Source organism: Hylaeus volcanicus, chromosome 9 (assembly GCF_026283585.1).
Source record: "Hylaeus volcanicus isolate JK05 chromosome 9, UHH_iyHylVolc1.0_haploid, whole genome shotgun sequence".
NCBI lineage: Eukaryota > Metazoa > Arthropoda > Insecta > Hymenoptera > Colletidae > Hylaeus > Hylaeus volcanicus.
In genome coordinates this window covers 1269208-1281602 of record NC_071984.1, presented here as the reverse complement: position 1 = coordinate 1281602, position 12395 = coordinate 1269208, and the positions used below count along the sequence as shown (strand labels likewise).

The 12395-nt window shown below is 43.1% G+C and overlaps 1 protein-coding gene across 3 annotated transcripts in view; it reads left to right on the top strand.

The window, feature by feature from the left end:
• Positions 1-49: 49 nt before the first annotated feature.
• The window catches only part of LOC128881873 (midnolin-A), a 19155-nt gene continuing 6809 nt past the window's right edge, over positions 50-12395 (top strand). Inside the window, exons 1-2 of one of the 3 annotated variants that reach the window (XM_054133253.1) lie at positions 50-1546; positions 7365-7452. In XM_054133253.1, coding sequence (XP_053989228.1) covers positions 1074-1546; positions 7365-7452 — 561 coding nt within the window. In that variant the 5' untranslated portion in view covers positions 50-1073. The remainder of the gene's footprint in view (positions 1547-7364; positions 7453-12395) is intronic. The other 2 variants (XM_054133252.1, XM_054133254.1) reach the window with 2 other exon arrangements.

The window sequence follows — 12395 nt, the reverse complement described above, 5'->3', positions numbered from 1 at the left end:
ATAATTACATATAAATGTGACCATGCGATACAAGCATAGAGGTCTACATTTCAAAGCCTACATAACAATCCTACAATCAAATGCTTCAAGCACATAATGAACCCAGAGATTATCCAAAGATACCAACTTCTCCGTTATCAGATACGCATAAATCCCATCCAATCCTCCACCCAAAATTAATTCCCTCAATCTCCATCTACAAAATCGTCATTCAAACATTTCCGCCTAATTCTCCGCCATTTTCGCATCCAAAACGCGCGCGCGCGTTGCGCCCGCTACAAGTAATGGCGCCTCGCCTTCGGTCCGCCATGTTGGTTGACCGTTGATCGGCCGGGTTCTGGGAACCTAGCAGAAGTCCGGGGCTATCGGCTATTCAGTTGCTGGGACGCGAGTCGCAGGGATCGAGTGGCCGAGGCTCGTGTGCGTAGTGCGTGCGAGGCAGATAAGAATAAAGAAGGTTGCAAGAAGAAGAAAAAGAAGAATAAAGGAGGTAGACTCGTCGACGTACGTGTGGATCGGGGGCGTGAAGTGGCAAGAAGAAATAGTGTGTGCTAGTAAATTGTTGGAATAATATTCGCGATATTAGCGAGAAATATTCTCGATATCGGCGAGAAATAGTCGAAAGAATCTATTGAAACTCGAGGAATCGGGAGAAAAAGAATTGCTCGTCCACAATCCGCAATCGAACAACTCCCCTCCCCTCCCTTACTCCCGTACTCCCCTCCCGTACTCCCCGCTCTGTCCCTTTCTCCACCTTTTCACCGTGTCCGCTTCTCTCTCTCTCTCTCTCTCTCTCTCTCCTAGTGTCTCTCCTCGTGGCGTGCGCATTCCCGAAGACACCGCGATCGGTCCTTGCTCGCTACTGCGCTCGTGGAACGCGAGGAGCGCGTCTCGGTACAGCCAGGACGCCGGGAAGCACAGGTGCAAGTGCGGGTGCGGGTGCGTGGCAGTTTCATACATCGTGTAGTATAAAGGACGTGTACGGTCCGTGATAGACGCGAGCTGGAACAAAGTAGGTGCGCGAAGTCGTCCGACACGGTTGGAAAGGTGTCGTTGGCGGTTGCCGTGGCAGAATGGACGGTAGCGCAGGGCCGCCGTCGGACGTGACGACGGCAATGGGAAGTGAAAACGACGAAGGATCGAAGGTGCGACGAGACATCGATGATACGACCGCCTCTTCCGCGGCTGGTTCGAGTGCGGCTACGTACGCTACGTCGCAGCAGGAGTATCGCGCTCAGGGTTCGATAAGGGCCGGCTCCGCATCTCCGCTCCCTGCGGCCTCGTCTTCGTCGTTGTCCTCTTCCTCCTCCTCCTCCGCCTCGTCCTCCTCCTCTTTCGCCTCGTCGTCGCCGCCGCAGCCGGGGTGTGGCTGCGTCGCCGCCGCTGTCCTCGAGCCCGACGAAATTACCATCAGCATCACACCGACCACCGGTGGACAGTTCGATCTCACTATTGATCGCACCGACACCGTCGAGAACCTTAAGAAAAGCCTCTCCAAGAGGCTCAAGGTCGCCAAGGAACGCATTTGTTTACTGCATCGCGATAGGTTCGTATCACCCATCGAAATAATTGTATCTAGAGACGAATTGATTTCGTGTTAGAATCAGGAGACTCTTTTCGTTTAAACATAGCGTGTATCGTTTAACTTTATCGCAGCGAACGTGGTCGCGAGCGGTGCGCCGCGTACCGTCCTGAGGAATCTTGAAAAAGAATAACGCTCAGCTGATGTACTCGTACGCGATGATCATCCTTCGGATCTCTGGTTATAAGAGATCCTTTTTATAACAGTATATGTATATGTACGCGACGCAGGTGATGCGTTCGATCTTTCCCATCGAAATTTCAGTTGTTCGTTTCTCTCTCCGTGGGAGGAGAGAGAGAGAGAGAAGAAAAAAGAAAGACGGCAGGTTAGTTGCCGTGCACGGCGTTGAGGTTCGAGAGAGAGAAAAGAGCGGCGATGCGACGCGAGAAAAGGAGAGAGTGGGCATAATATTCGTAGGCGTCGTGGGGGCCGATCCTCCTTCGCATGAGATATATATATATATATATAGCGCGATGTACAGGGTGTCCCAAAAATGTTGTACCACCTTGAAAGGGGTGGATCAGGAGGTGATTTCAAACTTTTTCCTCCCGGACCACCCCTTTCAAGGTGTTATAACATTTTTGCGGCACCCTGTATATACAGGGTGGAGGTGATTTTAAACAACTTTTTCCTTAGTGAAAATGTTGTCCGAGGTTTTATTAAGTAGATATTAACGGAAATCCCCGGACCAATCAGAGCGCTCCATCAACATTCTCGCGCTCTGATTGGACAATGTTTTTCCGTTAATATCTCCTCAACGAAACCTGGGACAACATTTTCGCCAAGGAAAAAGGTGTTTCAAATCTCCTCCCGAATCTTCTAATATTTTTGGGACACCCTGTATGTACAGAGTGGAGGTGATTTCAAACAACTTTTTCCTTAGCGAAAATATTGTCCGAGGTTTCGTTAAGAAGATATTAAGCGAAAACCCCGGACCAATCAGAGCGTTCCATCGGCAATCTCGCGTGCTGATTGGTCAATGTTTTTCCGTTAATATCTCCTCAACGAAGCCTGAGACAACATTTTCGCCAAGGAAAAAGTTGTTTGAAATCACCTCCCGAACCACCCCTTTCAAGGACCTCCACCATTTTTGGGACATCCTGTATAGCGGAGAGGAAGGTTGGCATACCATAGACTCGGGAGTAGGAGGTGGCGGAGGTGGTGTAGTAGGTAGAATATCTCGGGAATCGCGTTCTCGTAAAGTGGAACAATGACAGCGTGATGTGGAAGGAGGAAGAGAAACAGTTGAACGGAAAAGACGACGGCGACGGGGCCGGCTATTCCCGTACGCAACACATCGCTGGAATTTTCTCTCTCTTCATCCCTCCTCCTTTCGCCGTCCCTCTCGCTGTCTCTCTCCCGCCCTCTCCTTTTCTCGATCTTGCGTATCGCGAGTAGCAATGGGCATTTGATTCTCCTCGCTCGCGAATTTCCGGATGATAACCTCGCGTAAAGATTAACCTTTTCGACGTGGGACGATTTTCTATGGAAATTCTAAGGGGTCGGGACGTCGGCAGGGACGCGGTCGTAACCATAAGCGCCCCGAGCACGCGAACGACATTTTCAAATTCGTCGAATGAATTTTTTAAGGACATCTTGTAGGGAATGGCGACACATCGGTTTTAAGAATGCAGGTCTCTGAATAATGAACATTTTGGATCGAAACTTTTTTCATATATGTAGTGGGTTTTTCTCTAAATTGAAATCCAAATTTTTTATAAATAAAAGGAAAATCTTGTTAAGAATTCGCTGGAGGGTAACACAAAATTGTCCGTAAAAATTATTTTTCACTTCCTCGGTCGAAATGAAGTATATTTTGTTAAATAACATGTGGGCGTAACTTTTGTTGTTTACGAGAAAAAAATTCCGAACGAATAGAAGAAAAATGGTTCGAAAAATAAAAAGTGATCCTTTGAAAAAATGTCTTAAACAAAAGTTGTAGATATCGATGAGATATGAAATTGTTATCAAATATTAAAAGGTACCGATTTTGATTAACTTTTTACAGAGTTGATGATACTATTAACAAATGGAAGCAATTTTTGCTGAAATGCAAGACATTTTTTTAGTAGCGATGATTAAATTGGAAGGCGTGACAAAAATCATCAAAGTATTATTATTTAGTATTCATCTTATAAAAAATATACAGGGTGTCCCAAAAATATTAGAAGTCCTTGAAAAGGGTGATTCGGGAGGTGATTTGAAACAACTTTTTCCTTTGCGAAAATGTTGTACGAGGCTTTGTTGAGGAGATATTAACGAAAAACACTGACCAATCAGAGCACGAGTATGTCGGTGGAGAGCTCGCGGTAGCGTATGAGCGCGGGCACCTAGCGCGTAGCCACGCCTACTGCTGGCGCTCCACTGGCATACTCGCGCTCTGATTGGTCAGTGTTTTCCGTTACTATCTCTTCAACGAAGCCTCGAACAACATTTTCGCTAAGGAAAAAGTTGTTTCAAATCACCTTCCGAACCACAGGCCCTGCAAAAGATTTGAACCCGGCCCCGCAAAAGGTCACGCCGGCTCTGCGTGCTACCATTCGTGTGTCATCGCGAGTCTCATACCTGTCTGTTAGTCATCCTCGTTGCACGTAGAAGGAGTTACTTTTTCTTTTTGTCCGTGTTTGCGTTTTTCTCGCCGATGGCCATCCGTCGGGGACACGTTGAATCTCGAGTACGTCTCGTAAGATAGAGGTCATCGGTTATTACTAATAAATTCTTAACAAAGTTTACGGTCCAAATTCGAATTACTCGCGTCATCGTGCACCAGAACGGATCGAAGCTGCGTTTTATTTATCGACGCTTCGATGTATCAAAATAATTCGAGTTTATCGACCGCGGAATTTCGATCGGTCCTCCGAACGTCGCTTTACAATTGAGAAATATCTCGCGGATAATCGACGATTTCGCGCGGCTAACCGAGAACGAGGGTTCGAAGCAAACAAGGGGCCGCGATATAGTGGCTTGACCTCAGGAACGATAGCAAGGAGAGAACAATATTTATAGTACCGCAGACAAGAATGTCCCTGTCCTATCTTACGTTATGTATTTATATTTGCCTCGTTTTAGACGTCGCTTATTCTTAGAACGTTCGCGTGGCCATGCTTTTCTCTCTTTCTCATTCATATCGGTCCCCGACGCCTAAAATATACGCGGCACGGCTTTCGATTTTTCCAAAGTTTCAAATGTCACGGTCTAGCCGATTGCTACGCCCCTTTCACGTTTTACGGGACACGCAACGAGTGACTGCTTTGTCCAAACAAAACGTTTTGTTTTCGTCGATCCGTCGCAGTGCGATAAGCTTCCCAGAAACAAATCCTTCTGACGAATCTACAACTTTAACCTTACGACTGTACAACTTCACCGCAGGGTCTACAGGACCGTATTAACGATGTCGAGGGGCCTCGGGCAAATCGGTACAATAGATCATTCGTTAAAATTTTTAGATATTGCAGACAGGTTCGTAAGAAGCACGACGTTAATTTTTTTGAATTTCTCATTGCCTAGGATTCTATTTGTAAACTATATTCAGGGCTGTATTAAGAACGTTGTGGACCCTGGGAGAAATGAGTACACATTTGGTTTTTCATTAAAATTTCATTTTGACAGACGGGGTCGTAGACAGGGCTGTATGAGCACGCTGGGTAGTTATTTGGGGCGCCACAAACCAAGAGGCACCACGCTAATTTTTTTTTTCATTTGTCATTGCTTGCTTGGAATCTTCTTTTATTTTAGTCTAGATTATATAAAGGAAATAAATTTAACAAAAGGCCTAGCGCATTTATTTGCTCAGAGGGTCAGGATGTAGTTAATACTGCCCTGATAGTAGGATCAATTTTAGCGACAAATACGTCAAATTTAACTTTTCATAAATTAGCACAGGACCCCTCAATATGTGAAATAAATAGGCTTGTCATGAAAATTTTAGGCCATAGTTGAAAATCACTCGTGATTTTCAAGTTTGGTTCGAGATTATTATCACGAGTCAGACTCGTGATTTTCAAAATTGGACTAAGATTGCCATCACGAGCCAGACTCGTGATTTCCAAGTTTGGTTCGAGATTATTATCACGAGTCAGACTTGTGATTTTCAAATTTGGATTAAAGTTTTCATCACGAGTCGGACTCGTGAGAATACTGCAAGAGGTTAAAGACACTATTTTCAATTGCATGCAAAAATACAGGGTGTCCCAAAAATGTTGGAGGTCTTTGAAAAAGGTGGTTCGGGAGGTGATTTGAAACAACTTTTTCCTTAGCGAAAATGTTGTCCGAGGCTTCGTTGAGGAGATATTAACGGAAAACCCCGGACCAATCAAAGCGCGAGCGTGCCGGGGGACCGCCCGCGGTAGGCGTGGCCTACGCGCTAGGCGACTGCCCTCCGCCGGCATACGCGCGGTCTGATTGGTCCGGGGTTTTCCATTCATATCTTCTCAACGAAGCCTCGAAAAATATTTTCGCTAAGGAAAAAGTTGTTTCAAATCACCTCCCGAATCACCTCCTTCAATGTGTTACAACATTTTTGGAACACCCTGCATACACAGGGTAGAGGTGATTTGAAACAACTTTTTCCTTAGCGAAAATATTGTCCGAGGCTTCGTTCAGGAGATATTAACAGAAAACCCCGACCAATCAGAGCGCTCCAACGGTATACTCGTGCTCTGATTGGTCCGGAGATTTCCGTTAATATCTTCCCAACGAAGCTTCGTACAACATTTTCGCAAAGGAAAAAGTTATTTCAAATCACCTCCCGAACCAGCCCTTTCAATGACTTCCAACATTTTTGGGATATCCTGTATATCACGTAATACCAAATCCAGTAATACGTGCAACAATTGTATGCAATCTATATATTCTATATATACAAACCGTACACAAAAGTTGGAAAACCATCATTGAACCACCATTGACTACTCGTGGTAAATTTAGTATTAATATCATCTAGTGTGTCGTCATCATAGCGTCATTAATGTCTATTCGTCATCATTCATCATTTTCTATAATACAAGGTCTTATACATCAAATATTGACTACTTTACATGAAAATATTTACGTGCATGAATGTAGTACAAAAATATAACTGCTACCCTAAATCCTTCTTTATTGTTAAGATTACAAAAGAGCTTCAAATCCTGGATCGTTTCTCCATCGCTTTTTAGTAACAAACACCACCAAAGTATTTCTCCCTATGGAAGTGAAATTCCCGGAGAGGAAGTTGCACAACAACTTCCGCGTTATGCTAAGTCAATATCAATTTCTCGTGTGCCATTCGCGGCATGATAGGATGTCGACTGTCGCGATACCGCGGCTTATCGTATTGCCTAATCTCTCGGATTGTGTCGTTATCGTTCCTTTTTCTTTTTGTCTCTGTGATCACGATGACGTACAGTCGGTACAATGTCATCGAGTTGTCCTCGGATCGCTTCGTTACGATTTACGTAATTGTTAATATTTTATCTCCCGAAAGCATGGCCATGCAGATTCGTAATTACTCGAAAATGATAACCGAAAATTGCAAGGATGTAATAGGGATCGAGATTAATTAATTAAAATTATGTGTTTGGGGTTTTTGTCCAGGCTTTTCTAAGTAAGATGGCCGCGTCATGTTTTGCACGATAAAAGACGAACCGTCTTCAATCGTTGTTACTCTATAATAATTTCAGTAATCGTTAGTCTATAATATAATTTCTCTGAATATTTTCATTCCGTCGAAGAATGATCGCGCGAACGCGTGGAACTCTTAGAATTACGTTATCAACTAATAATTTTGCAATTGATGTTCCAGGCAATTGCGGGAGGGAACGCTGGAGGAAAATCGTTTACAAGATGGCAGTCGTCTCACGTTGTTACCGAGCGTAGAAACTGGCTTGCTGGTAAGTCGTATTTTTTACGAGAAAGGGCTCGATTTCCTTTTACAGGAGTCAATACGTAGCCAGAAATTCGATTCTTTCGTGTTACTACGCCTTAGAATCACAATTTTAAGGAGAATCCTAAAATATCACGAGTTGATTTCCTTGAAACTATTTTATTTTCAATGGATGAAGAGTTATCGGTCGATAACCGTTATCGGGTCGGGTTACCGACCGGTAAATATGATTAAACGTAATAATTTTCGTTTTTACAACGTGTAATAATTACCTTACCTATTGGAAATGTTCTCAAATTAATATTTATGATTTCATGATTTGTTGCAAAAATTCAATTTTAGGGAAAAGGGTCTTTTAAGTTTTCAATTTTTATCTATGAAACTAGACGTCGTATGAATAAACCGTAAATATAAAAAAAGTTGCATTTTGTCATTCTCTATAAGGAGATATTTTTTTTAAATTCGATCGTTCGACTGTTGTTTTTTTTTTTCTTTAAGACAACAAGGACAGAAACAACATCTTATAACCTTTCAATTTTTATTTTCGAAACTAAACACCCTATGAATAAACTGTAAATAGAAAAAAGTTTCCTTTTATCATCCTCTATAACGTGATATTTTTCTCAAATTCATCAAAATAAGTATTTGAAAATTAACGATGATTTCATTTTTACTATTGCAAGTGTAATTGAATTCAGAGAAAAAAGATCTTCCAAGTCTTGAATTTTTATCTCTGAAACTAAATGTCCTATAAACAAACTGTAAATACAGAAAAGTTTCGTCTTAACATTCCCTATAATGTGGTATTTTTCTCAAATAAGTAATTGTCAACTAACAATGTATTCATTGAAAATATAATGGAATTCAGAGAAAAAAGATCTACCAAGTTTTGAATTTTTATCTCACAAACTAAACGTCCTGTAAAGAAATTGTAAATACAAAAAAGTTTCGTCTTAACATTCCTTATAAGGTGGTATTTTTTTCTAATCCGTCAAATAAGTAATTGTCAACTAATGATACTTTCAGTTTCACCATTGCAAATGTAATAGGATTCAGGAGCAAAAGGTCTTCTAAGTTTTGAATTTTTATTGTGAAAACTAAACGTCCTATGAACAAACTGTAAATACAGAAAAGTTTCGTCTTTTCATCCCCTATAAGGAGGTATTTTTTTTTAAATTCACACCAGCAAAAATCGTCCCGCAGTCGATAGCCCTCTCGGTCGGTAATACGTCAAGGCGTGTTTATTTCGTCGTATCTGCGATCGCAGGCCAGATATCGCGTCGTGGCTCGTCTCGAAAACCGTTCGTCGTCGCGGAGGATGTGCTCGCAAACAGGAATTCTCCCAAGAGTAGCAGAAAACGTACGCGATCGGGACAAACGCCGTTAACTCTGCCCGTTCGTGTATCATCGGGTCACTTGGTTTCTCGGTCATCATCGTATCGTGCTTTATTTTCCGGTGCTATTGCGTGTCGCGTATTCTTTTTCTGACGATCGCTGGACGTCGCCAACAGTAACGAGCGTAATTCCGTCGTACGTCTTAGTTCACGATTTCGTCGTTTACTGTCCAATGGAACGGTACTCGTACACTGGTGAACTCTTCTCGATACCTCGCACCAGAAAGAGGAACGTGCGTTAACACTTTCAGTGCCGGACATACGAGTCTAAAATGTTGTTCTTGTACACGGAGTCGGTTGCACAATTTGCGGGGACCCTCGTTCAAAAGGCGCTGGAAACAAATGGCGTTGATGGTTGTTAATCTGCATAATTTTTAAAAATATGTTGTTCTCTTAATAATGAATGTTTCGAATTGAAAATTTTTTTTCTTCGAGATCTCGTCGAACTCTATGAAAAAGATATAGAAAGTTTTTCTCTAAAGTAAAAATCTAATTTTTTTAAAATACAAGAAGCATTTTTTTGAAGACTTTCCAAGGGGACCCCTGCCAATTTTAGTAAAAATCTAAAATTGTCTATAAAAATTATTTTTCACTTCTTCGGCCAAAATGAAGTATGTTTCGTTAAATAACACGTAGGCGTAACTTTTATTGTTTACGAGAAAAAAATTCCGATAGAAAACAAGAAAAAAGGTTTGAAAAAAAAGTGATCCTTTGAAAAAATGTTTTAAACAAAAGTTGTGCATGCCGATGAGATATGAAATTGTCGTCAAATACATTTTGTCGAGAAACGAATATTTCTCGAGATATTTCTGTAGAACGTTAACACCTTTCACTATCGAATTTTTTTCTCGTAAATAATAGGAGTCACGAATAAATCCGTAAATATAAAAAAATTTCGTCTTGTCATTCCCTACAAGAAGACATTTTTTAAAAATCAATTTGGCGAATATAAAAATTCCACTCCAGTTGCGCGGGGCGCTCGAACTGCGATCGCGTCCCTGTCAGCGAGCAAGCCCCTTCGAATTTCCACGTTTCCAAAAATCGTTCCTCGGTGATAACGCCTATGAAAAGTCACGTCACCCGTTTATGGGTGACGTGGCGATGAACGTGTTAAAGGATATAACTCCGCGGTTATCCGATTTGAATCGATAAAAATAAAGCTCGCCATGGTGCACGCGCATAAGTACAAAGGATACGGTCCTCTCTCCCTCGCCCCTCTCTTTCTCTTTCGTCGGAACAGAGTCTAGGCAGTGCTGGAGGCTCTGGCAACAGCGCATCTCGGGTCCTTATCGCGACCGAGCTCGTTCGCATGGCTGTCAAGGGGACCGCCCGTTCGAGTCTCGGTCACCCGCAGTCAATTTTAAAGTGTGCTCGTGTGTAGGTATATGTAGCGAGGCTCCGGCCACGATCACCGCTAACCGGATATATACAAGGTGTCCCAAAAATGTTGTAACACCTTGAAAGAGGTAGTTCGGGAGGTGATTTGAAACAACTTTTTCCTTAGCGAAAATGTTGTCCGAGGCTTTGTTAAAGAGATATTAACGGAAAACTCCGGACCAATCAGAGCACGAGTATACCGTTGGAGCGCTCTGATTGGTCGGGGTTTTCTGTTAATATCTCCATAACGAAGCCTCGGACAATATTTTCGCTAAGGAATAAGTTGTTTCAAATCATCTCCACACTGTATATACAGAGTGTCCCAAAAATATTAGAAGTCCTTGAAAAGGGTGATTCGGGAGGTGATTTAAAACAACTTTTTCCTTAGCGAAAATGTCTGCAGCTTCGTTGAGAAGATATTAACTGAAAACACTGACCAATCAGAGCGCGAGGTGGCCGCGCTCCTCAACCAATCAGAGCGCGCGTATGCCGGTGGAGCGGCCGCGGTAGCGAAGGTTACGCGCTAAGCGGGCGCGCTCATACGCTACCGCTGGCGCTCCACCGGGATACTCGCGCTCTGATTGGTCGGGATTTTCCGTTAATATCTCCTCAACGGAGCCTCGGACAACATTTTCGCTAAGGAAAAAGTTGTTTCAAATCACCTCCCGAATCACCCCTTTCAAGGTGTTACAACATTTTTGAGACACCCTGTATATACGTATTCTTTCGTGGGTGGTTACGGGGAAACGGGGCGAGACCTACGCCAGTTTCGCACGGCACAGTTGATCGGCCCGATCGCTTCTCTCCGCCTCCCAATCGACACGCATCTCGAGTTCCTTTGGCTCTTTCGTGTTTCCTTTGTATCGTATACCTTCTACGCTGTTATTCAATATAACAGAATGCAGGCATTTCCGATGAATGGAATAAATGGAATTTTATGGATTGCATTTCCCGGTAGTTCGAGCTAGGTCCAAAAAGAAAAATTATACCACGTGGACGTACAGGGTATCTCGTATATAAGAGGTACGATAAAGTCCTAGGGAATTTTCTAGAATCATCGTATCTGATTTTCTGGTATTTTCTGGTTCTCTAAGTCTAGTACTCTCTACTCTCCTGTAGTTCATCCTCCTTCACAAATTATGAAGCACCCTGTATATACACTGTTCGCAGTCGAACAGATGATCGCCAAAGTGAATTACCCCCGGGTCTAGAGATCTCTAGGTACCCGCAGATTCACCGCAAAACGAACGCGCCTGTAAATCGAATTACCGAATATACGATGACCGTCAGTGCGAAGGAAGTCCGTTAGGTGTACCGGGGGGTTGCCCTAGCTGCGCCGTCGAGGGTCTGAGCCGCGGTTCCGCGAGGTTTCCTCTCTTCTGCAGGTCTTCTCAGTTTCCATCTCTCGACGTAGCCTCATCGATTGCAACCTCATCTTGCCAGCTGGATGAACGGACGGACGCGAAGCGAAAAAACCGTTATCGGTATTCAGCGTTTCGTCGAAGAAACGGATAGAGACGGGAGAGGCTCTTTCGAGTCTCGCGAACGATTCTTCTGTAGTCCGTAATCGCTTTAGAGACGACGCGGTATCGGTAAGATAGGTACAAAGGAGGATGATATATTGGGTTTTTAATCCAATCCGCTAGTCGAGCTTTTCAGCTGCGGCTGTAGATTCTTTTTTACGAGGAGTGGGAGAACTACGCTTTGTCGTCTATGATAACTTTGTACTATATTTATGGGTGCGTTATCGTTTGTGATAGATAGACGATTAGGGGAATATTTTTAATAAATTGCAGCCTTACAGGCAATTTGTAACAGGGAACCCTAACGCGCTCATGGAGCAGATGCTGAGCTGCTAAGTGAGCGGTTGCGATCTTTCAGATGTGCAACGATTGTATAGGGATTTCATTATTGTTAACCTCTTGCACTATTTTCACTAGTCTGACTAGTGATGAAAAGTTTAGGGCAAATTTGAAAATCACGAGTCAGACTCGTGATGAAAGTTTTAGGGCAAACTTGAAAATTACGAGTCACGCACGCGAAGAGAGTTTTAAGCCAAATTTGAAAATCACGAATCAGACTCGTGATGAGAGTTGTAGGGCAAATTTGAAAATCACGAGACTCACTCGTGTTGAAAATTTTTGGCCAAATTTGCAAATAACGAGTCCGGCTCGGGATG